The following is a 23,123-nucleotide window of genomic DNA, read 5'->3' on the forward strand; positions in this document are numbered from 1 at the left end:
CACTTATCCAATTATGAAAAAGTCTTATTGAAGGAGAATTATCAAAGCTTATATTTATTTTTATTACTTTGAAACATTTTTAAGGTATTTTTGAAAAAATTCTAATTCGTTGCTTTGTATCACGTTCTTGAATTTATTTCAATGACTTAATAATAAAAAATACAGACTTAAAAATATTTTTAGTAACTTACTATTAATTATTGTATAACTAGTTCCAGTGACGTCTATCCTGTATAATCTATGTGTTGTTTTAGAAACCATATGAAATAAGCCAAAGTTTAATTTTCTAACTTTTCTTGAAAATATACTATTAGTCTTTGTAATGAGTATGGTAAAACACAAGAGCGGATCCTATATATTTTTATGTTCGGGACACTTAATAGGAGAAATTATATAAAATAGCTGATCAGAGGTATTCGTAGAAGTTTTTTGGGGGGCTTAGACTCCCTTTCCAAAAATAATATGACAATATTGTACTAAAACTGTCAATATTTGTTTTTATTATCTATTATTTAGTTCTTTTGAATATATAGAACCTACGTCTCAAAGTGATCATCCGATTTTAGTAAACTATAAATATTGTTCCTGTAGCTTGTGGTAAATGAAGCATTAACCATTTGAATGGTAGGAATATCGATTACTGGTAAGTTGTGATAAAATGGACCTCAGCCAATTGGTGTGATTTAATTAAATGTTAACCAACCAACAAAAATAATTGTGTGCTCCGTTTCAAAAAGTATGAATCTGTTATAACCGAGCAGCATGATTTCTGATGAAAGCTTAACATTGAACCTCAAATAGTCCAAAGTATTCGAAGATGACATAAACCTTCTAATAAACTAGTTACTTATATAAAGAGAAGTATCAGGTCGAACAAGAATTTCATATGAAAATTTTGAACAAATTCAACAAAGTTTCGTAAGAATTTCACAGAAATCAGTTTGTCATGCATCCAGAGAACTTCTTATTTCACAAACAACAGTTTGGCGTATTTTGCGGAGACATCTGAGATATAAAAAATTATAACAATTATGTTGTTACAGGCTCTCCATGACAGCGATATGCAAAGAAGCGTTGGAGGGCGAAGAGTTAGAACAGTTTTCCCATCGTATCATTTTCATTTTAAATATTATACTTAAAACTTAATATAATCGACACATTGAACATTTATAAATAGTATGCATGTAATTGATTAACTTGTAGAATTTATCTTGACCTAAATATTAAAATTTTACAATAAATATAATTTCTTGAAATCGGGTGAATTATTTTGAAACATATTGTAATATTATTTTATTGTATTATTAATTTTAATATTATTTTTTCCGACGGGATAAAAAAAATCAATAATATCTAGGGAATAACAATTTTCAGTAAAAATAACATTTTGTAATTTTTCAAAATTATAATTTAAGGAAGCTAAATTATGTTCTTGCCCACTATGCGTGAGTGGCACTTGCCCCAGCACCCTTCTTGGATCCGCCCATAATTAATAGTAAATGAAAAGAGACAGATAATTGAATTGTTAGACGGCCCTCAGTTGTACGTACCTTCCCTTCAGCAACACACATTTTTTAAGATAGCTATCATTGATACTTACTAATAAAATTATCACAAAAAAATTAGTTCTCATATCAAATTATTATAATAAATATATAACTCTTATTAATATAACTTAAATTCTAAATTTTATACGAAGTTTAAAATTAAACAAGTTCACATTCTATTTATTATGTATTCTGAATAATAACAATTCCTATTTTAAATATTATCACCAAAAATTTGCGGAGATTGCATCTTTGAATGTGAATCAATCAACACGTTTCTAAACAATATTTAAATAATTTATTCCTTTATTACTATATGCATTATAAAAAAATAATATACACATAAGACTCAAAACATGTAAACTGATTCTATTACAGCATGAAGATTTAGTATTATATTTTTTATGGTAATTTATAGACCATAATTATGTAATTAAATTCTATTGGACGATATCATTTTAAATTATTTTAAATATTTATTTTTGAATGTTAGACAAGACTATAAATATGCTTATATGTGTTTAGAGACATTATTAATTGATCCATACTAAAGAAATACTTTACAATAATACCTATTAATTTATATGCACACAGTGACATAATCATGCAAATTGGGCTCGATAGTGAAGTTTTTAGTGAGAGTCCCTATTATAAACATAGTGAAAGTGAATGTTAAGGGAAACACCGGCAGCCTACGAAAAAAGATTCAACCCTGAAAAAATATAATATTTGAAAGTATTTCATTGATTATTAAATAATTAGCACAAATTATATTGGTAGAATCCCTAGTTAGGAACCACAGTGTATAAATTATATCGATGATAAAAAGTGCTCACTTTTGAACCTTTTTTTATTTCGGGGGAGGGGAGGGATTAAGACCCGTGACCTTCCTCCTCTTTCGAAAATACGACACTGGTTACAATATTTCGATTTTTTGGAAATTAATTTAATTAAAAATATTTTTATGTATTTACCATGTAACAAAGTTAAAAATAATTGAAAACACTATACTAACATTTGAATAAAAATTCATAATTTTCTTCATTTAAGATATATGATTTTAAGGTATTAAAATACAAAATAAAATACATTATAGACTTTAAGAAAAATAAATTTATTTAATAATTTTTGAATGAATAATTTAACAGTTTATTTGTTTGAATTTTTAAACGCCTAGATATCAATACATATTAAAATTAGATTAAAACTAAACGTTGTAACATAAAAAGTAATCCCCTACACTAGAAGGAAGCTTGCATCTAGGGTGCAGTAAAGACAGATATTTTCAAAATGTATTTGATATTTTAATTTAATTTGAATAGATATTTTTTTCATATAATTTATTATATTAAAGTAAAATAAAAATGAGAAAATAGCAAAATTATTATTTGATTTACTATACCCGATCAGAGACAGTCAAGTCAGCGACGATTTTGACTGATCAGTCAAATGTATTTTACACATATCAGTCGCCGAGACCGGTCAGTTCCGAGAAATCGGGTCAGTTGAGTCTGTTGTACGAAACACGCGTTTACATATAACGTATTAAATATTTTTTTGCATATTTTTGTTCATTTAATTTAATAATATTAAAATTACAATGTGAATATGGCAAATTTTACTGACGAAGAATTATGTATTATCGCGATCATTTTAAATGAGGAAACCGAAGAAACGAAAGTGCATGAGGCATGGCAAAATAGAGTTTTTGACACTATATATGTTCATATATTTTGGATTTGAAAGATCGTACAGCACTTCATAGTATCGAACACACTCGATGAGTTGTTCATCATCCATTTCGCCTACAATTCTTGTCCATCAAAACAGAAAATATCGTTGACGATAATTCAAAAGTCCTCGGATCTGTGATTGAACGGATACTGAAGGATTGAATTCGGATCGAAAACTGATGAGTGTAGATGACGCAATATAAATTTAGCGAAACGTTATTTTCCAAGATTGACACTGACCCGACTTCACGGAGCTGAACCGTATCGTGACTGATATGTGTGAATAGACCTTAATTAAAATATATTTAAAATTCAAATAAAAATACTATACTCTATTGAAACTGTCAGTAGGTAATGAGTACAGATCGCATGACTTTTTTTTATCTTGGCATGATTTTGTTGGAGGCACATTCAACCGGAGGACAGTGCCCAGCCGGCCCCTTCCGTAAATACGCCTATGTATTATGGTATGATAATAGTTATAATAATGTACTTGTGTACTTATAATTTATAAGGAATTATGATTTTATAATTCAGTAGTGGTTGTATAGAATGGTAATAGGTGGATCATATATCCTCTTTGATCTCTATTTTTTTTTCTTAACTTCAGATATATAAAATATTTTTTCTTTTTTAATTGGTTTTGGTGAAGAAGCTGATTATAAAAGGTTAGTTAAGTGTTATAAGTACTTAAATACTTGTAATTATTAATTTTAATTTTTTAACATTTAGAAAAAAATATTCCATTAAATTATATTTATATATGGATGGCATATGTAATAAAATTTGACATCAATATTAATAAAAAAATATGAAGCATTTTAGTCCTTAATTATTATTACAAGCCTTAATTCGCTCTCCTTTCTAGTCAACCTATGATAACCACCACTAGGTACCGATTAACTATTTTACGACTAGCTTAAAAGTAAATATTCTATAGATAAATATGGAAATATTTTAATAATATGGGATTAAGAGCTATGAATTAACCAGACTTAATTCGAGATTTTGTTATGTTTATATTATTTAGATCATAAATAATAATTTATATAATATATCTCTGTAATTTATTCAACTGAAAATTTTAAATTAAAATGTAATAAAACTGACGTATTAAATATAATGCTTCCAACATTGTAAAAATTAGGCATTAATATTGTAGATCCTAAAAACAATATATTACGTATTATATGTTAGTCTAATATTTAAGACGTAGATACCTAATTCTTATCTAAAAACTATTAAACGAATTTATTTTGAATAGCTTTTCGAAAAACTAAAAGACGATTTAAGTTTAGTCCTTATTCTCGGCGAAGACCATTTTGAGTTTGTATTAGTGGTAAATGCTATTTCTTTCTGCGATACACCTTCGTCCACCTCGTCTTCTTCGGTTTTAATTTCCATTTTCTGAAATAAAATGATAGAATAAAAGTAAAAACATTTTTATGGAGAGTATGCAAATAACTGTCCATACCTGTATAATAAGGCGGAGGAAGGTTTGTTGGTTTTCAAGTGAGCTTGTAATTGTTTTCAATCGATCTTTGACTTTGTCTATTTCGTCAGCTAAATGATTTTCATTGTTCTCCAACACCATTTCGACAGCTGTCGATAATATTAAAAATCAAATAATATCAATAACTACATATTTTTAGCTACGTTTACACTTATACATTTAATAAAGATAAAAATAATTGCATTTTGGCATGCATCTCAAGTTCGAAGTTTGTTCGTCAGTGTAAACGCAGCGTTACTAAATGATTAAACTGCAGCCGCGAGCGACTAACCGTAAACCTTAGCGGAGTAGCTGAATTTAGGATTGTTGGAAATCTTACCGTCATCGGAAAACGGGTTACAAAACCATTTTCGCAAGATTAAGTCCAAAAAACCCATTTTCGTTTTTCTTTCGTTAGGATATTCGATCTGTTCAGCTTTATCGATCTTCTCCAGCAACACATGTGGCAATTTGCGCTCGAGTTCAGTGTGTAAGATGACCTGAAGATAATTAGATCGATAATAGAAGTTCTAGATTTTGTAGAGATAATGATAAATTAAAGGATTTAAAATATTTATCGTAAGTACAAATTTTAGTTAATTTTATAGTTGTACCGCATATAGAGGTAGTTCAATTGCATACATTTTTTAGTAACATACAATTAAACATAAAATCTAAATGAATAAAATGCATTGAAAAAATAGAGCAAATATGATAAATTATAAATGCAAACTTATTGAATCTAATTCAACAATTAATACAATTAATACTTTCAAAAAGTTGTTGTATAAAGATGGTTTATTTCTTAGTTCAAAATATGAACTATTTAATGTTCCAACATTATTTCTTCTATTAATCTATCGTTGAATCCGTAGTTTTTTTTTTTTTTTTTTTTGGTGCCTTTGTCTCTTTTTTAAGATTTTTTTTGGAAGCATATCACAAATTACGAGTATAAATATTCTTTTATTTTGTTGAATCTATACTGTTTTGTCAAAAATAAAAAAAAACACTTCTACTCACAATCAGATCAATTTTTAAACTAACAAGATTTACCATAATTGCATACAAAGGTATAATATTTGTAAGAATATTAATGTAAAGATAGATTTGTTTATTACTATTCATATTCTCATATGATGTATATTACAAGCAAATTTAGAATGCAATAAATTGCAATAGTGTGAACCTGGTACAAGAATAGCCATTCAAATTTATTTTCACAATTATGTAGTATATTTAAGTGGTATTTCGGTGATTCTTGTAGCACGGATAAAAGTCTATAACTACAAAATTACATTAAAAAAATTGGTAGTCCATCATACGAGTATAAAGAAGGGATTTGTAATTAAATGATTGAATTCAATAAAAGCGTCAAAGTATTTGATATACTTAAAAGATTTCATTGCAAAATCAATTATTGTTTTACCGAACATTTTGTAGTTAAGATGTTTTAAAGTTCGCTTTCAATGTAAATATCATTATATAAATTTTCTAGCTATATTGAGTATTATGTTTATATTTAGAAATATTGAAATTTATAAGTAAGATCCTTCGAATTTTTACGAGTATATCATTGATTTTGTAAAAAATTCATAGGACTATAGAAGTCTAACTTTAAAGTTATCATATATTTCTCTGAAATATTTTTTTATGCGTAGAAAATATTATAGGTACTATGATATATTTATTTTTTGATATTATCTACTTATATATTCAATCTTAATTATTAAGAAGGAAAAAAATGTAGTATTTATGTTTTACTAGTTTTAGACCGAAATCAATTTGTTTCCGACAAAATCATGTTTTTGCCTCATAAGCACAAACATTTTCAACACACAATTGTTGAGAGCAATTGCTTGCAATCAAGTTACTTTACTTTGATCATGTTTACACATGGAAGTTTTTATAAACTGAAACATTTTAACATGTACATATCATAAAATGTATACAAATATTTGCAAAAGTGAATTGATAATAATAGGTCGAAATTAAATTTATTGTAACTTAGTTTGTTATTATCTACTACATACACTCCTTATAAATAAGTTTTAAATTTGTATAGTTAATTAACTACGTGGATGTTATTAATTTATTAATCATTATTGTATATATAAAATTATATTATTCATAAAGAACTGAATAACTTAAGTTAAAAAAAAAAAATTAATTTAATAAAAATCTAAAAAGTAAAATCAATTTATTAAAGATTACTAAAGATTATAGAAGGATATTACAATTTCGTATATATTTGTTGAATATAAATTACTAATTTATAATTATATCTTTTTCACCTTTTTCTCTTCTTTTGTTTAGTTCTTTGCGCAGATTTGACATAAATTCACATAATTGCTCAAAAAATAAAAATGGCAATAGTTGTATCTGCTGATTTACTTTTGTAAAAACTAAATTGCTTACTGATTCGGGTGTGATTCAATGCATCCAATAAATTAAGTTCTATGATTTTTTGAAAATTTTAGTAGTACCCTTAATTATTGATGTTATACCTGTAAACGGATTTCTAAATTGTTTTGACATACATAGATTTCCAAAGACTTAATAGCAATATACATTTAAAAACAAAGTGGGAATGAAATCCAATCCAGATATCGGGTCTAGTTTTAGTTATGATAATTAATAAATTACTTTACAAATAGGTAATAAACCATTATTAATATCTATTTAATTTAGTTTATTCATAGTGATGTTATGATTAGTAGTATTTTAAAATTGCTTATAAACTGATTAAAAATTTTAATCTAATGTTTTCAAAGAATTGTTATCAGACACTTGACCATTACAATGCATAACACTTGGAAGAAAATTTTCCGAAATAAGCCTCTTCATATAGGCTTAAAAGTTTTTTTGGATTAAGAGATAACTGATTCTGTATGTAGGTAAGATAATTTACTAGAGCTTAGTAGTTATTATACTAAAAAGCATTACAATTGATTACATTATTGTTAAAACAATATCCAAAGTTGCATTTAAAAATTGTAATAACCTTTTTTATTCACCAAAATAGCAATTTAAAAAAAATTGTAAAATTATTTTTTACTAAGACTAATATATTACAAATGTAAGTTTTTTAAAAAATATTTCAAAATAAAAAATGTATATTAATACTGGATTAGTGGTTTTAGTCTGGTCTTCCAGGAGCCTACAAACAAAATTATCAACATTTAAAAACGTTTTATTTGAACAATTTTTATCTTATTTTCTTATATACATTTGTGTGCCTATCTCAAGAATGATTGCGCTGCACGATAAATGATTTATTTAAGTCCTCAAACATTAAAGATCTTTGATTTGCTGTATAACTCGTGTATCGTCTTATCAAATAATACTTGCACCATTGTCATCATAATCGACAAAGCCCGAAATAACCATACATTATTATTTATTATTATATTATTCTAATATATTTTAATATCTGATGGCCCCCATCGTTATTTTATATCTTACGAAAAAAAAAAAATTAAATCATATAAATAATATTTAAAAGTATCTAAAATTGTATTATAAATAAAAAAAATCAATCAAATGTCAATCGAATCGAGAAAATGCAGAAAATTGCATTAAGTAGCACTAAAAATATTTAGATTTTAATTCGTACTTACATAAAATGAATTTACAACCTACTTACCAATAAATCCAAATAATAGGAAAAAATATGCAAATGTAACAACTTCCGAGATCTAGTAATTACGCTAACAGTCATTTGTTAATTTTGTATATTTTTTTTCTAGCATCCGAAAATATCTGATTATCGTTTTGATTTTTTGAAATTTGATATTGAACACACAAGAGAAAGTTAAATTTTATTATTTTCAAATTTATGAACGTAAATTCATATTTTTAAAAATATGTATCTTGAATGTATGCTTGAATTCGAGTGAGATCGCAAGTGTCTCTTTCGATAGATCCAAATAACTTATTGTAATACGAAGGCGATTTGGATATCAATAACATAATGAGTAAGATAATAAATTATACGATACGAGTATGAGTTGAAAAGTGCAATTGATGTTTTTATCAATAATATTTTATTAAAATAAATCTTATACTACTACTATATAAGTACATATCTACGAGAATAACTTAGCATAATAATACTTAATGGACAATAGCAAATATACATTGTAATGCCTTGTAGGAAATTATTGTTTGTGTTAATTTGAAAAGTAAATTAAAAATTAACTTTATAAATTTAAGTATATTACCACGTAAAAAAATAGCATAAAAAAGGTTTACGTTAATATAGTTTCATAGGATCATTTTATTAAGCTATTAAACCGTTCCTCATGAAGTAGGTATAGTAAATTAATAAAATAAAATGTGATTGTAAATTATCTTACTTGCATTGCCAGTCTTTTGAGCTGCGCGTTTCTTCTGACAGATTCTATATCTCCAACAGCCAAACCAATGAGTAGATTCATCAGCAGAATGGGCATAAGAACCATAAACACGCCGAGCATTAAGAACACGGGTACTGGGTATGGAATTGTTCTATTTTGGCCATTTTCATCTATCTTATACAGTGGATGTATATAAGTTCCAAGCAAGTCAATTTCACCTAACATCATTGCAAACGTCCGCAATAATGACATCGGTATCGTACTGAATGCCAAATGACGACCCTTGAAAATTATATTTTTATAAAACTAGATTTGTATTAGATAAAATAATGTTTCACCTATGTGACATGCAGGATTACGGTAAAATAATTTCACCTATACAACATGCAGGATTACGATGAAATGTATTAAAACCTTAATTATGGATGACTTACCCTTGATAGTAAAATGTAGAATGCTAGACCAAAAGCAGCAATTAGTATTGAGAATAAGAGTAGTACTTTGATCAAGGTTTGCAATATTTCGATAAACATCACAACATATATCCCTACCTGATCGAATCTAATAAAAAAAAATCACACGCATAATTTATTCCCCGATCGCTATTTATAATACTGATATTAAGCTTATAGGCTGATATTTTTTAATGATTTACTGGATTTATTTTACTTAAATGACTTGCGTGAATGTCCAGTTTGTTTTACTCACGGAGTCATTTTATTTTTATTTTCTTCGAAATATAGTTACGGTATGTTTTTTTTTTTTTTATACGGTATGTTAGTTGAGAGAGTAGTACAATAAAAGAGAGTTTAAGATTAAATTAAAAAATCAAGGCTTAATAGAAAAGGAGTCACCATGGTTTGCAATAGGCAATAATCGAGTGAAGGACGAAGGATCCAGATATTGAGCAGAGGAAAAAAGTATGGAATAGTATTAATGGTTGTAAATAGCGTGCGAGCATTCAAAAGTTTAATATTGAAATAAATTTAAAAGATTCGATAATGTTATGAAAAAGTTAAAAAATGGGAAATATTTGATTGATTTATACGATCATCAAGGCTAGGGAATTATACAGCGTGAAAACAGGAGTATAATCGTGTGGAAGGTGAGCAAATTAAGGCTGAAACATTATTTTCTGACTATTTCTACTATAGTATGATCTGAAAATATCAAAGAACTGATGTATATTCAAGAAATGGGAGAACGAAAGAACACTATATAGATATATAAGAGAAAACTTTTGAAGAAATTCTTTTTTAATGAGAATGATAAATCTAAGGAATTTGTTAAATTTACAAAAAATTGTTTAATTTTCAATTTATAAGAGATGTATGAAACTTGAGTTGACCAAGTGGAGTTATTCTATATAACAGATATCAGGTTTTTTTTTTTTTTTTTTTTTAATGCAATTGGGATTGGAGTTACCCTTCGGCGTCATCAGTGAATATTGTTTTAAAGGGGTTAGAGAAGTAATGAATTTGAAAAGATTTAACCGATTTCAAAACATTAATTCACTTAGCAGGCCGGTTTGAAGTAGAGTTTGTAGGTTGGAGACCTCCTGACTAATAATAAAATATTAATATTTCAGTATCATTCGTCGTTAAACTGAGTTACCTTTGTAGATTTAGAAGCAACGTGAACCAACTAAGGAATACAGTTATGCTGGCAGAAGATATTTGATATTCTAGCAAACAGTTAGTCAAATTCGGTGCTATCATAGCTATAGCTGAAAAGTATAACAATATTGCCACTACATTGGTGGGATCCAGTAGGTACGGCCACCCTTGCTGATAAAATTGAATGCCCTCTCGCGCGCTGTTAATGAATACGTAGATGACAATCATGACTGCTACTGTCTTCAGAGTGGCCGCATTTGTCTGAAAAATAAAATAATCTTACTAATGCAGTTAATAAAATTGACTTGGTATACAAAAGTGTATAATTTTGCTAGCATACGATATTGTTCTCGACAGTTAGCAGAGCGTCATTCGTGATGTTGAACGACGAATTGTGGTTGTAGACCATCAGTTGAGATGAAAACAGAGTGACGGATACCAGAAATATCGTGTAAAACAATAAATGTGCTAGGTGAAAATATTTTCCATACGTGTTCCATTTCATTTGTAAGTATTTTTGACTTAATGGGTGTGCCAAAAGTTCAACTCGTCCGTGGACGACCATTGCCTGATTTTATTAAATAATATGTTAAAATATTAGCCGTAATATGGATAAATAAATAAATGAACACAAGACTCTTTCATACGTTTAAGGCAGGCAGTGGAGTGGGTTTTATTGTACCAGTAGTTCCGCATTTTTGTACAAACGGACATTGAAGACACGAGAACGAATACTTAATCTGAAATGAGACATCAGTTGGTGAATATTTTTACCAATGTTATCACCATTGTTTTACCCACATAAAACTGTTTGGAGTCTTTTTTACAGTTGGCTTTCGTGATGCATTTGTCTTGTACAGCTTCAAACACACGTGGCATGGATGCGATCAGTGCTAGCGTAACACAAGGATGTCTGTCCGACTTCAGTGACATTATTTCTTCAGCTCTTTAACGATAACATGATTTTATTTTCATCCAAATGCACATAGTACAGCATAATATTAAGGTTTTGAACAATTTACCTTGAATCGTGAGTGACCATCGATAGTGCTGCTTCGGGGAATTTATAGTATATGGCGTAATCGATTGCACTCAAGTCCAATGAGTTGAACAATAGTTTACAGTTCATGTGCAATAACAACGTAATAGCATTGGGTTTATTTTCCATAGTTGCCAAATGCAATGCTGTATTTTTATCTTTGTCACATTGATCGAGTAAATGCGAATGCACGGAATGCAATAGCTCTATGGTCTGCGTGTAGCCGCTCATAGCAGCTAAATGCAGAGGATTCCGACCTTTGTGATCCCGGTGCAGTAAGGCTCCCCTGTTCAAGAATAATTGCACCACTTTCGTATGACCTGTGGACAGACACATCTTTAATACACGTTAATCAAAAATCTATGCAAATCAAAAGTCACCTTGTTGAGACGCTATGTGTAGCGGTGTTAACCCTTCGCCGTCCGATTCGTTAATGATAAAAGCCCCTTTTTCCGAGTTCAACAATTTTTTGACGATATTATATCTTCCATACCTTGCCCCAAAATGTAATGGACTCTCTCCGTTGTAATTCTTTATATTAACACATGCCCCTAACCGTAATAAACTTTCCACGCTACGAATATGACCACCTCTACTGGCGTAATGTAAAGGAGAACATCCGGTATTGTCTTTTTCGTTTAATAACATTTCTAGAGCATCTTGATTATTTGCCTGTAAATTTAAGTTAATTTTTTTTATACATTGAGTAAAATCATCAATTTTAATTAAAAAAAAAATCGAACAACAACAGTATTTATTTTGAAAATTGTATGAAATAACAAAACATTTTAAATTTGATAAATTAGTCCATAATATTTTAATACTATTAATAAATAACTATTTAAAAATCGTCTAGTAAATTATATTCATTATGTGATTAATTTATATTAATATAATAAATATTGCAAAATGCAAGTAATTAAATCAGAAAATATTAATTATATTTTATTTAATTTCACGTAATATCACTATTATTTTATTTGATTTATAAATAAACACTGGAAAACATTTAATTTAATACGTAGTTAATTCTTTTAATTACTGCGGAAATAAAAAATTCAAATGGCACGCATACAGCAAGAAAAAAAATAGAAAAATAGCATGTTAAAGTAACAGATTATGTTGATAAACTTATTGTGTTCCTTGATCTCGATAAAAAAAAAAACACACAAACAGTTTGTACGTATAGCTTGAGTAAACTAATATAAAATTACCATGGTAATTTCGTGAGCAAATTCATCAAGTCTTCCCCCGTACATAACTACCAAATGTAACACATTCCTTTTACCGGAGTCTTTCACTTGAACGTCAGCACCTAATCTAATTAAACTTGTAACTGTTCTCCAACCTGATCTACTGGCAGCTAAAAGTAACGGCGATCTACTCTCCTTGTCTAACGCATTAATATCAGCTCCCTAAAATTATTCCCAAATTTATCAAAGGCCCGTTATATTTAGTACGCGAGATATAATATATAGTATATAGTTTACCTCTTCAATAAGATATTGGACGATTTCAGATCGATCGAACATGGCAGCACAGTGAAGTGGTGTCATTTTTTGTGCATCACATGAACATAGGCACTGATCCTTTTCGGCAGGCTGTAGACCGAACATTAACCTAACTATTTCAATGGCCCCCTGTGCACAAGCTAAATGAACCGGTGTGGACAAATCGTATTGTTGCGTTGATATCTTAGCTCCAGACTTCAAACACAATTCCACAGCCTGGAAATTGTTAAAATTTGTTAATAGGGTATATTATATTTAAATATTCAAATATAAAGTATACGTCAATTTACATTACATGTATATTCTGTAATATTCTGAAATCCGAGTACAACTATAATATTTAAATGTACCGACTAATGTCATTGCATTATATTATAACAAATACGAGGGCATTTCAATCATAAGAACATCTCAATATTACATTCCAAAAGTACTGATTCATATGTTAACATATGATACATAAAAAAATTATCAGAAAAATTATGTATATAATATAGTAGAAAAGTTTTTGTAAAATGTATTTATGTTTAATATATTTTTTGTGAAAAAGTAAAAGTAAATCTAATTAACTTCTGATTACAAAGCTTACGTCCAATAACAAAAAAAAAAAAAAAGATAAGTAAAAAAACGACGTTAATTTATTTCATGACACGAATAAAATATATCGTAAAAAAACGACAATGATTTTGGATTATGGTAGAGAAAAGCAAGAAAGTTCTACTATAATTTTAATTTGTTAGAGACAATACGGTAAATGAGATTTTAATGAATTAATAATTAATATAAATTAAAGTACTATAAAAATGTAAGACTCCTAAGTTAGGTGTGATAACACGGTTAGGTGAGATCAATAGATGGATGGATAGTATTATTGTGTTGGTATTTTGAACTTGAAAACAATGTATAAACATTCTCGAAAAAACGATATTGAGTGAAAGAGATCTATTGATATTTTTAAAAATGGTTGATATAGCAGAAGAATAAAATTCCTTAAAAATTAGGTTAGGTTAGAGTAGGTTGAACTTTTAATATTTTAACTTTCATCTAACAAAAGAAATAGATAAATAAAATTTGGAAAAATAGAATATTTTCAGTGCATATTAACAGCATAAACTTTATTCAAATAACTCGAATCTATGAAATGTTTTTATCTAAATAACTAACATCGATTAATAAAAATTCGTTGAAAAATGTCTGTTAAAATTTAATTTTGTAGCACTTATAAATAGTTTTTACGATTTTCTAATAATAATTTTTTTTTCAAGCCTTAATTATAAAAATTAAAAATTTTATGACATTTTGATTCCAATAATGTAACGAATTTCCGCGGTTTAATAGTTTTGTCGAAATTTAACAGGTATTTAAATATTTATAATGAAACTTGATTTATTTTCTTTAATCAGTAATATAAATATTTTAAAAACCTTGTTGATTCCATGTTAAATTTCAAACCATCCCAACTTCTTCATCAAAAATATGTCTTCCTTTTCTCTTCCTGGTAATGTTCAATGACGTATAAAACGTAACTGGTCTAGTATTTTATTTTTACCTCTCTTAGCTATCAAAATTGCTTATTGTTTTAATTAAAAGATTGTAATAAACTACTCGTATTATTGAAAAAAAAAAATTAACTTTGTAATACATTTTGAAGATTATCTGTCAAAACAAAATTATTCTATCAACATTTTTAAAAATAGCTAAGAAACAGGAACATTTAAACTTTCTATAAATAGATAAAAAATGTTTTGAAAATTATGTCTAAATCAAAAAGTGATATAAGCATTCACTGAAAATTACAGGTCGATTAGATTATTATTGATTATTATTATTTAATATTATTATTAATTATTGATTAAAAATAAAAATAAAAATTTGATTTTATCAAAAACTGATAAGCTGTATTTTTTACAATTTTTTGTCAGTTTTTTTACAATTATTAAAAAAATTGTTTGGAAATTCGTAAAATGACAGTTCTATTTATCTTATAAATACAACAAACATGTGTTTGAATGTTAAGTGAAAAAACTCATACTTTTTGCTTACTTTAATTTTATAATATTTTTATTTTAATTCGAATTAGTTTGAAATGTAAAATAATTTTTAATTTTGTTACTTTGATGGACAAATATTTTAATTTAGTAGTATATTTTATTTTGTAATTTATATGTGTTAAATATAGAAAAAATATACCCATTTTAGGTTCTAACACTTTTTATCTATTTCATCTACTACGAATAATAAATGCAAAAACTCTTGTGAAATGTAATCTTAGTCCTTCAGCTTGATACTTTACACCATTTGACTTGCTTTTCAATCATTGTGTTTGTATTTTATTTACCTTGAAATCTCCGCTATGCACTGCGGAATGGAGTGGCACGTTGCCTTCGGCATCGAAAAACGATATCATTTGATGCCTCGAATCACCCCTGCTTTCAGCCCACTGCAAAAGCACTTCCATCGTTCTGGACGCTGCATTTTTTGCTGCTTCGTGAATTGGATAGTATCCATTGTGACAGGGCTGTCTGTTATCTACCCCCAAGTCTTTCATCTACAATCACAAAATGATCGATACGTCAAATAATTTATTCGAAATGATCACACCAAATAAAAAATAAGCGCCCTTTAAACTTTAACTATTATGACAGGCATTTATAATCCATTATTACCATACACAATATTGAAAATTAAAAGGAATTACATTTTATATAAAATGTAGGTATATTATAATAACGGACTAGAAATAATTACGCAACGCACACCGGACAACATTATATAAGCAATAAGCTCGATGTAGAAATACATCTTCACTACTGTGATTGTTCTGTTGTATTACAAAGTAAATTATACAACTACACAAAATGTATCAATAAATATAAATAAATTTCGCTATGACTGAATTCTGAGTTATAATTTGATAAAATATTTTATTACAATTTTCTTAATACGTAGTATAAGTTATGTCCAAGTCTCAATAACAATTTGTTTATGTAACAAGTTTCATAAAATAAACATATTAACATTAAGCTATTCTAGACGTACTAAATCAAAAATGTGTTATACTATTAGTACTGTGAATTATTGAATAACAGTAGTTGCTATTTTAGGTATCAAAATGTATGATTTTATTTTCTGATCCATGAAAAACTGTTATTGAAAAGATATAACTACATATTTTCAAGAAACAAGTGATAACTGAAAACACAAATCATTTTTTAATTTTTTTTTAATCATTTGATAAAATAAATTTGAAAAAAATTTGGCCATTTGATAACTTATTTAAAGGCTAGAAGAATAAAAAATTAATTGAAATAAGAGAAAATTTTTAAGCATTACAGTTTATGAACTTTTAAAAAATTTGTCAACTAATTTAAAGAAGTTTTAAAAAACATTCGTTAAATCATAAGGTTAGAGGAATGATTTTTGAAATGTATATACAATTATATAAAATCAAAAACTATAATAAAACTAGACCGATTTGCATATGATTAAAAAAAATTGTAAACCAAAGTGTATTACTATTATTATAGTATTACAATACATAAAATGTATGTCCTAGAATAAAAAAAAAGTATTAAATTTTTGGAAAAATTATTATAAGTGTAATAGCTCTGTATTTTACGTAAAGCTAATTGAATATTTTGTTGAAACACCAGTATTCCAAAATACAATATTTATAAAAAAATTTAAAATTATTTGAAATAAATAACACTCAAATTATTAACTTTACCTATTACATAAATATTGCATAATCAGTCATTAGTTAAGTATTTAGTTTAAAATAAACTAATTGCGTTAGCAATCATAAAAAGTTACGTATAACTAAATTTATTATAGTTTGAAAATACGAGTAATACAAAATAAAAAGACAGAAAATTCGATTTTAGTTTTATTTTTAGGCCAAAAGAAAATGTCAAATGAGATAATTAAATCGGTACATCATTTAACACATTAAAATTATAAGAGAATAGATTTCAGAAAATTTTTAGTAATAACGGTTTAATATGAATTATGTTGAATAAAGGACGCTCATTTAGATAGTATCCGAATGTAGTCAAACCTTTAGTGGGTTGATATTGCACTGATGTTTATAATATTTAGTGTATTTCCATGTCAAACACATTTTGAATACTGAACATAAGAAACTGAAATCAATGGGTTCATATCGGCATTTAAATATTATTTAATATTAATAAAAATCTATGAAATTTAATAAATTCATTTTCTCACGCTATAAAATTTTGTGATTTTTGATTTGATATAGTGTCTTCGGCTTTGAAATATTTAAACTTCGAATCTGCAAGACTTGTGACCTGAAATTTATCTAATAAATATTTCCCGTATTCTATAAAATATATTTAAATGGGTTATGAATTTAATGGTGTTCACTAAAATCGAAAATATTAATTTGATTTTTTTATGTGCTAAATTTTGTACATTTAAATGTAAAATAAGCTAGTTATGTTTATTTATAATCTCATATTCACATATATTTATGTTCACATTTAAAGAGGAGTTGTTGGATAATAGTTAACTAATGTCCAATATCATTAACATAATTATACATAGATAATATAAGATTTACATTTGATATGTATGTTAATATAATACTTAAATTCAATTCGATTTGAAGTAGTTATAAATAAAACAATCAATACAAATCAACACCGTTTTATCATAAATTTGAAAATATTGGTGTTTGTGATGCATTTCTAAAGGAATAATAGCTTGTTGAAAAAAAGTTGTTATATACAGTAGTTAAAACATTGTGCGTAAGCTATAAGTTTTGAACACACATTTTATAATAATTATTATTATTGTAATGTATCTGCAATATCTTGGTGCAAATATCTGAATCAAGTATAGTAGTGTATGTATTAGTTATAAAATTGTTATGTATTATTCAAGAACATACATAACAGATTGTAAGTATCTTATTTTTTTCTCAATAATAATGATTTAAATAAAATGATGTAATAATATTAATTTATAACTTACCAAAATACGTGCACATTCATCATTATCGTGGATGGCAGCCAAATGAAGTGCTGTTCTACCGTGGTTACCACCTTGCCTGGGATCGATCCGATCTTTGAATTTACACATCACTTGGAGAACGGCTACACGGTTTAGCTCGACTGCTAAATGTAGAGCCGCTTGCTTTTTATCATTTAATGCACTTGGATCGGCACCACTTTAGACACATACAAACAATGATGGTCCGTAAACCAGTATAACTATATTGCTATAACTATAACTAAGTATAACTAAGTATTTTTCATTGTATTAAATCAAAATAATTATGAAATACCTAATACTATATTTATATAATGTTATAAGTCTTTTTATTTGTATAATTACAGTTGATATATGTTTTCATTGCATTCATTAATTGTTTGAACTGAATTTTAAAATAAACACATTTATAATAATTTTGACTACTGGCCGCTTTTCAATTAAAAATCATGTCTGTACTCTATTCTGTTTTACTGTTTTATATAAAAAATTTTTTAAAATTATCATTGTAATCAAATAAATTCAATATTAATAATTAATAACTAAGAAAACTGTGTCAAATTTCAAAAATGTACGTAAAAGTAATAATTATGGGGTAAAAAAATAAAACAAATAATCCATAAATATTATACAAATTTGAAAATAGACATTATTGGAAACTAATGGTTAGTATAGAGCTGAAGTTTTTCTCAAACCGATGAAATCGGAAGTGTAAATATAAATTTTGAAAAAAAAAAATAAAAACTACTGAATTTAAAAGTTCGTTATCATTATTTTCAATTACCTACACAATTGCATAATCACATAGTCCCTTTGAAAGCGAGATTTCCTTTCAGATTTAATAAAATGCGCGACATTGTTCAAAATTATTCTTGACATAAGACATTGATTTACAAAAATTTATTCATAAGGCATTCAACTATGTTTTCGGAAAATTCAATTTTATACATTACAGAATAAAAAGTACTCTTAAGAAATCTTATTCCTTTTTAATAAAATAAAACCTTCTGGTAGAAATACGAGTATTTAACATCCTGATTTTTCAATATTGATATTTGTATAGCCATGTAGTTCAATATTTGTAATACAAATTACAAAGTGTCAACCAGGAGCGGATCTGAAGCCTGGTTTAGGGGGGGGGGGCGAATAGGAATATTTATAAGTAATACATAGAATACAATGAATACTTAACCGTTATTTAACCAATTTATTGAAAAATAAGTACAACGCTTAATACAAATAATTAATTCTTTATTTTCTTTATTTAATTACCTATAAAAATTCACTATTCAAAATATTAATTACAATAATAATTTAATATTTTTTTTTTTTTTCATTTACAAACCTATAAATGATTTATTTTATATTTACAATAATATATAAAAAATATTAAATAAATCTGTAAAAAAAAAAGCCCAAGGGAGGAGCAATCGCCACGTTGCCTCCTCCAAAGATCCGTCCCTGGTGTCAATCCTTTTCAGAGATGTTTAAATACAAAATGTTAACACTGTGTTAAAAATATCACACCATAGCTCATACTGAAGAATGAGTAGACATTATAACTATAATAATTATGTGCATGACAATTTAAGGAAATAATTGCGAATACTATTAAAAAAAAATCGAATAAATGTTTTCGCTTAATTCGAGTCTATGGTATAGTTATTTTACTCAGAATTATTATATTTTTATTAGGAAATAATAGTATATTATCAATGTATAATATGTATAATACATAATATTATTCATGTATTAGCAATAGTAGATTTCTGATTCGTGTAAAGTTTTTTTGAGTTAAACTAAAAGTGTTTTAACTAGATTTACACTATTGTATTTTTAGGTCATCAAAAAAAATCAAATTTTTTTTAATTTATATGTTATTTTCCATATACAATTTGCTTTCCTTCAAGAATACATATAAATATTAGTGAACATATCCTCTAAATAAACTGAAGCCCATAAAGATTTGTGAGACTCTTACGCGTGTCATTATTAAATGAGTCATGAGTTAAACATAAAATATAAACATTAGTTAATGTTTTCAAAATGTATAAATCAGACCATATTGATAAAACTACTTATGCAAGGTCAGCTATTATTATATGCTCTAAAATACAGTATCAATAAATTTCCTGTATCTAGATTAACACTTTTCAGTCAACCACTATCCAAAAAACAGTAAATCACATTCTGATAAAAATGTATGCAGCGTATCCTGTGTATCCTCGTCTTTCAATAACTTCACTGCAGTTTGAGCAATTTCTTCAATCCTTTGGCCAACACTTTCTAGTGGGAGGCGACATCAACTCCAAACATTCCCAATGAGGGTGTATTTCTGAAAACTTTAGAGGAAAAATGCTTCTCGCAATCATCAACAATAACCCATAACTTGTTTATTAGTTCCGATGGGCCAACGTATTGGCTTCTACACGAAAACAGACATCTAGATGTATTAGATTTCTTTATTTCCAAATTACCTCGACATATTAATCACTCCATAAGTAATTTATGTGAACTCAGCTCAAATTACACCTTTGTCCTTCTAATTTTAAACAAAACACCTACATTAAATTCTCCATACTCATCCTTATCTCAGGATCCTGTCAACTGTGACAAATTCTCAAAAATAATGGAAAATATTACCAATTTAAAACTTTCACCTAAAACCAATAATGAAATAGAAAATGTCATCCTCTATACAATTTGTAGTATTAAAATTCTCATATATAAAAAAACAAACCAGCCACCAGTATTTACATAACCAAGTTCTGTCCACGTATTGAACGGACTTAATAGCAGCATAGCAGCAGAAAGGCTTAGACGCTTTTAAAACGACTTGAAGATAGTTCAAAACTCAAGGAAACAGAAAATAAGGTCAGCGCACAATGAATAACGTCGGTTTTGCTGGAAAATTCCAAAGGCAATGTGGACAAGATACACAAAAGAAGAGTGAAAAAAAAGATATATAACATAAATTCAAGAGACAAGCATCTCCTCTTCCATCCATCACGCTACCTTTTCAGGCTTCTAAAATTGTAGAAGTCATTAAGGAAATAAAAAAAGGAAAAGTAGCAGGGAATGATAACTTATACCCAGAGTTCCTTCATTATCTGGGGCCCAAAGCTACTGTATGGGTTGCCGATGTTCTCTTCTAAATTTTTTGTTCAGGGAAATCGCCTAAATTATGGTAACAATCATTTGTAGTGGAGATTCTCAAACCAGACAAATTCGCTGATAGCCTGAAAAGTTATCGACCTATATATTTACTAAGCATAATGATAAAACTAATGGAGAGAGTTATTATGAAACGAAATACCCAGCTTACTGACAGGTTTTAGGCGCTCAAGAGATTGATGTGAATAAGTTGCAGCCCTGCTATCGCACATAGAAAAATTCTTTAATGACCACAAAAAAACCGGAGCTACTTTCATTGACTTCAACACCGCCTATGATACTGTCTGGAAAAATGGGCATATGAACAATCTGACAAAAATATAAATTTAAAACATTGAACAACGGACTACCACAAGATTTAGTTCTGGCCAAAAAAAAAAAATAATAATGATGACTTTGGGTTCTACTACTGAATAGATTTCCCACCTCATATGATTCATAAAAAAAAAAAAAAAATGAAAATAAAATAATGTATTACCTAATTTACTTACTGTGCAAATATTAATACAGATTGTAAATACAATATTTTAATAAAAAAAAAAAAAATAAATAACAATTTTTTCACAGGAATATATTTTTTTTATTAATTTTCTAATGAAATTATTTATGATAGATAATTATAGAGTATTTAAATTGAAGTATATTTATTTATTAGAATACTTTATGAAATATAAATAGCAAACAAACAAAACTGTACTGTTTTGTATGCTTTAACCATGTGAAATAACAATATAAAATAAGATTACAATTTTTTTCTTTTTTAACAATTGATCACCTAAAAGAAAGGATAATTATACATTTTTAAATTAATGTTGTATTATAGTAGTTATAATATTTGTGTAACGTTATTTGTGTTCAATTATATAGATCATTTTTTTTGCACTTATAGATAAAATATTAGTTAAAAATCATTAGTTATTATTATAACTATATACTATAACTTAATCAATTATTTAAAAATCCTATGGATAAATGATCAAATTCAAATTTTAAAACATAAGTACTGCGTTTGAAATGCTTAAAATTGTTTATTGCTAAGTATTAATCCAAATAATGTTGCTCACTTTTGAAGTAAATATTCCAGCGCGTCCAATGAGTTGTGCTCGATTGCAATGTGAATTGGAGTATTTCCACAAGAATCCCGTAAGTTCAAATCTATTTGAAAAATGATTATATTAAATCATTTTTATCCTTGAATTTATCCTTGCCTACAATGACCTACAATGACTTGAATAATTATAACGTATCATAAAATACAGCGATGTGATATAAAAACATAAAATAATATAACATAATATAAAAACAAGGAAAATTCCACTCAGTGATTTTTTTTTTTCTAATTTATATCGATGATTTATGGTAAATATGAGATAAACGCATCGATTATATAATAGATAGTTAGTCCACGATGTAGGTGGTTTTTGAACAACTAAAATTATTTTTTTATAGACTGCCGATTGGTAGCGTTGGTTTTATAATCGATTGAATTATGATTTACGAGTACGTATATTATATAATCAATGATAAATGGTAGTACTGAGTAATAGGTAGTTTTTAACTACTTAAATATGAATGTTACTATTGTTTCTGAGTCTTCTTTTGCCATTCAAATTGTTAAAAAAATAGAATAAATCATTGAGTTA

The 23,123-nt window shown here is 27.1% G+C and overlaps 1 protein-coding gene across 7 annotated transcripts in view; it reads right to left on the bottom strand.

Moving 5' to 3' along the window:
• Positions 1-4,349: 4,349 nt before the first annotated feature.
• Positions 4,350-23,123, bottom strand: part of LOC112690668 (transient receptor potential cation channel subfamily A member 1) — a 43,774-nt gene continuing 25,000 nt past the window's right edge. For 2 of the 7 annotated variants that reach the window (XM_025564721.1, XM_025564720.1), the window contains 18 exons: positions 22,545-22,635; positions 18,289-18,484; positions 17,521-17,603; positions 17,351-17,435; positions 15,632-15,841; positions 13,273-13,509; positions 12,997-13,197; positions 12,163-12,454; positions 11,766-12,102; positions 11,545-11,689; positions 11,391-11,483; positions 11,084-11,311; positions 10,742-11,004; positions 9,562-9,688; positions 9,128-9,409; positions 5,113-5,272; positions 4,755-4,882; positions 4,350-4,687 (listed from right to left, as the gene is read on the bottom strand). In XM_025564721.1, coding sequence (XP_025420506.1) covers positions 4,532-4,687; positions 4,755-4,882; positions 5,113-5,272; positions 9,128-9,409; positions 9,562-9,688; positions 10,742-11,004; positions 11,084-11,311; positions 11,391-11,483; positions 11,545-11,689; positions 11,766-12,102; positions 12,163-12,454; positions 12,997-13,197; positions 13,273-13,509; positions 15,632-15,841; positions 17,351-17,435; positions 17,521-17,603; positions 18,289-18,484; positions 22,545-22,635 — 3,314 coding nt within the window. In that variant the 3' untranslated portion in view covers positions 4,350-4,531. Of the gene's footprint in view, positions 4,688-4,754; positions 4,883-5,112; positions 5,273-9,127; positions 9,410-9,561; positions 10,690-10,741; positions 11,005-11,083; positions 11,312-11,390; positions 11,484-11,544; positions 11,690-11,765; positions 12,103-12,162; positions 12,455-12,996; positions 13,198-13,272; positions 13,510-15,631; positions 15,842-17,350; positions 17,436-17,520; positions 17,604-18,288; positions 18,485-22,544; positions 22,636-23,123 lie in introns of those variants that run through there. The other 5 variants (XM_025564724.1, XM_025564723.1, XM_025564722.1 and 2 more) reach the window with 4 other exon arrangements.

The sequence above is a fragment of the Sipha flava genome, unplaced genomic scaffold (genome assembly GCF_003268045.1).
Source record: "Sipha flava isolate LNK unplaced genomic scaffold, YSA_version1 516_pilon_pilon, whole genome shotgun sequence".
NCBI lineage: Eukaryota > Metazoa > Arthropoda > Insecta > Hemiptera > Aphididae > Sipha > Sipha flava.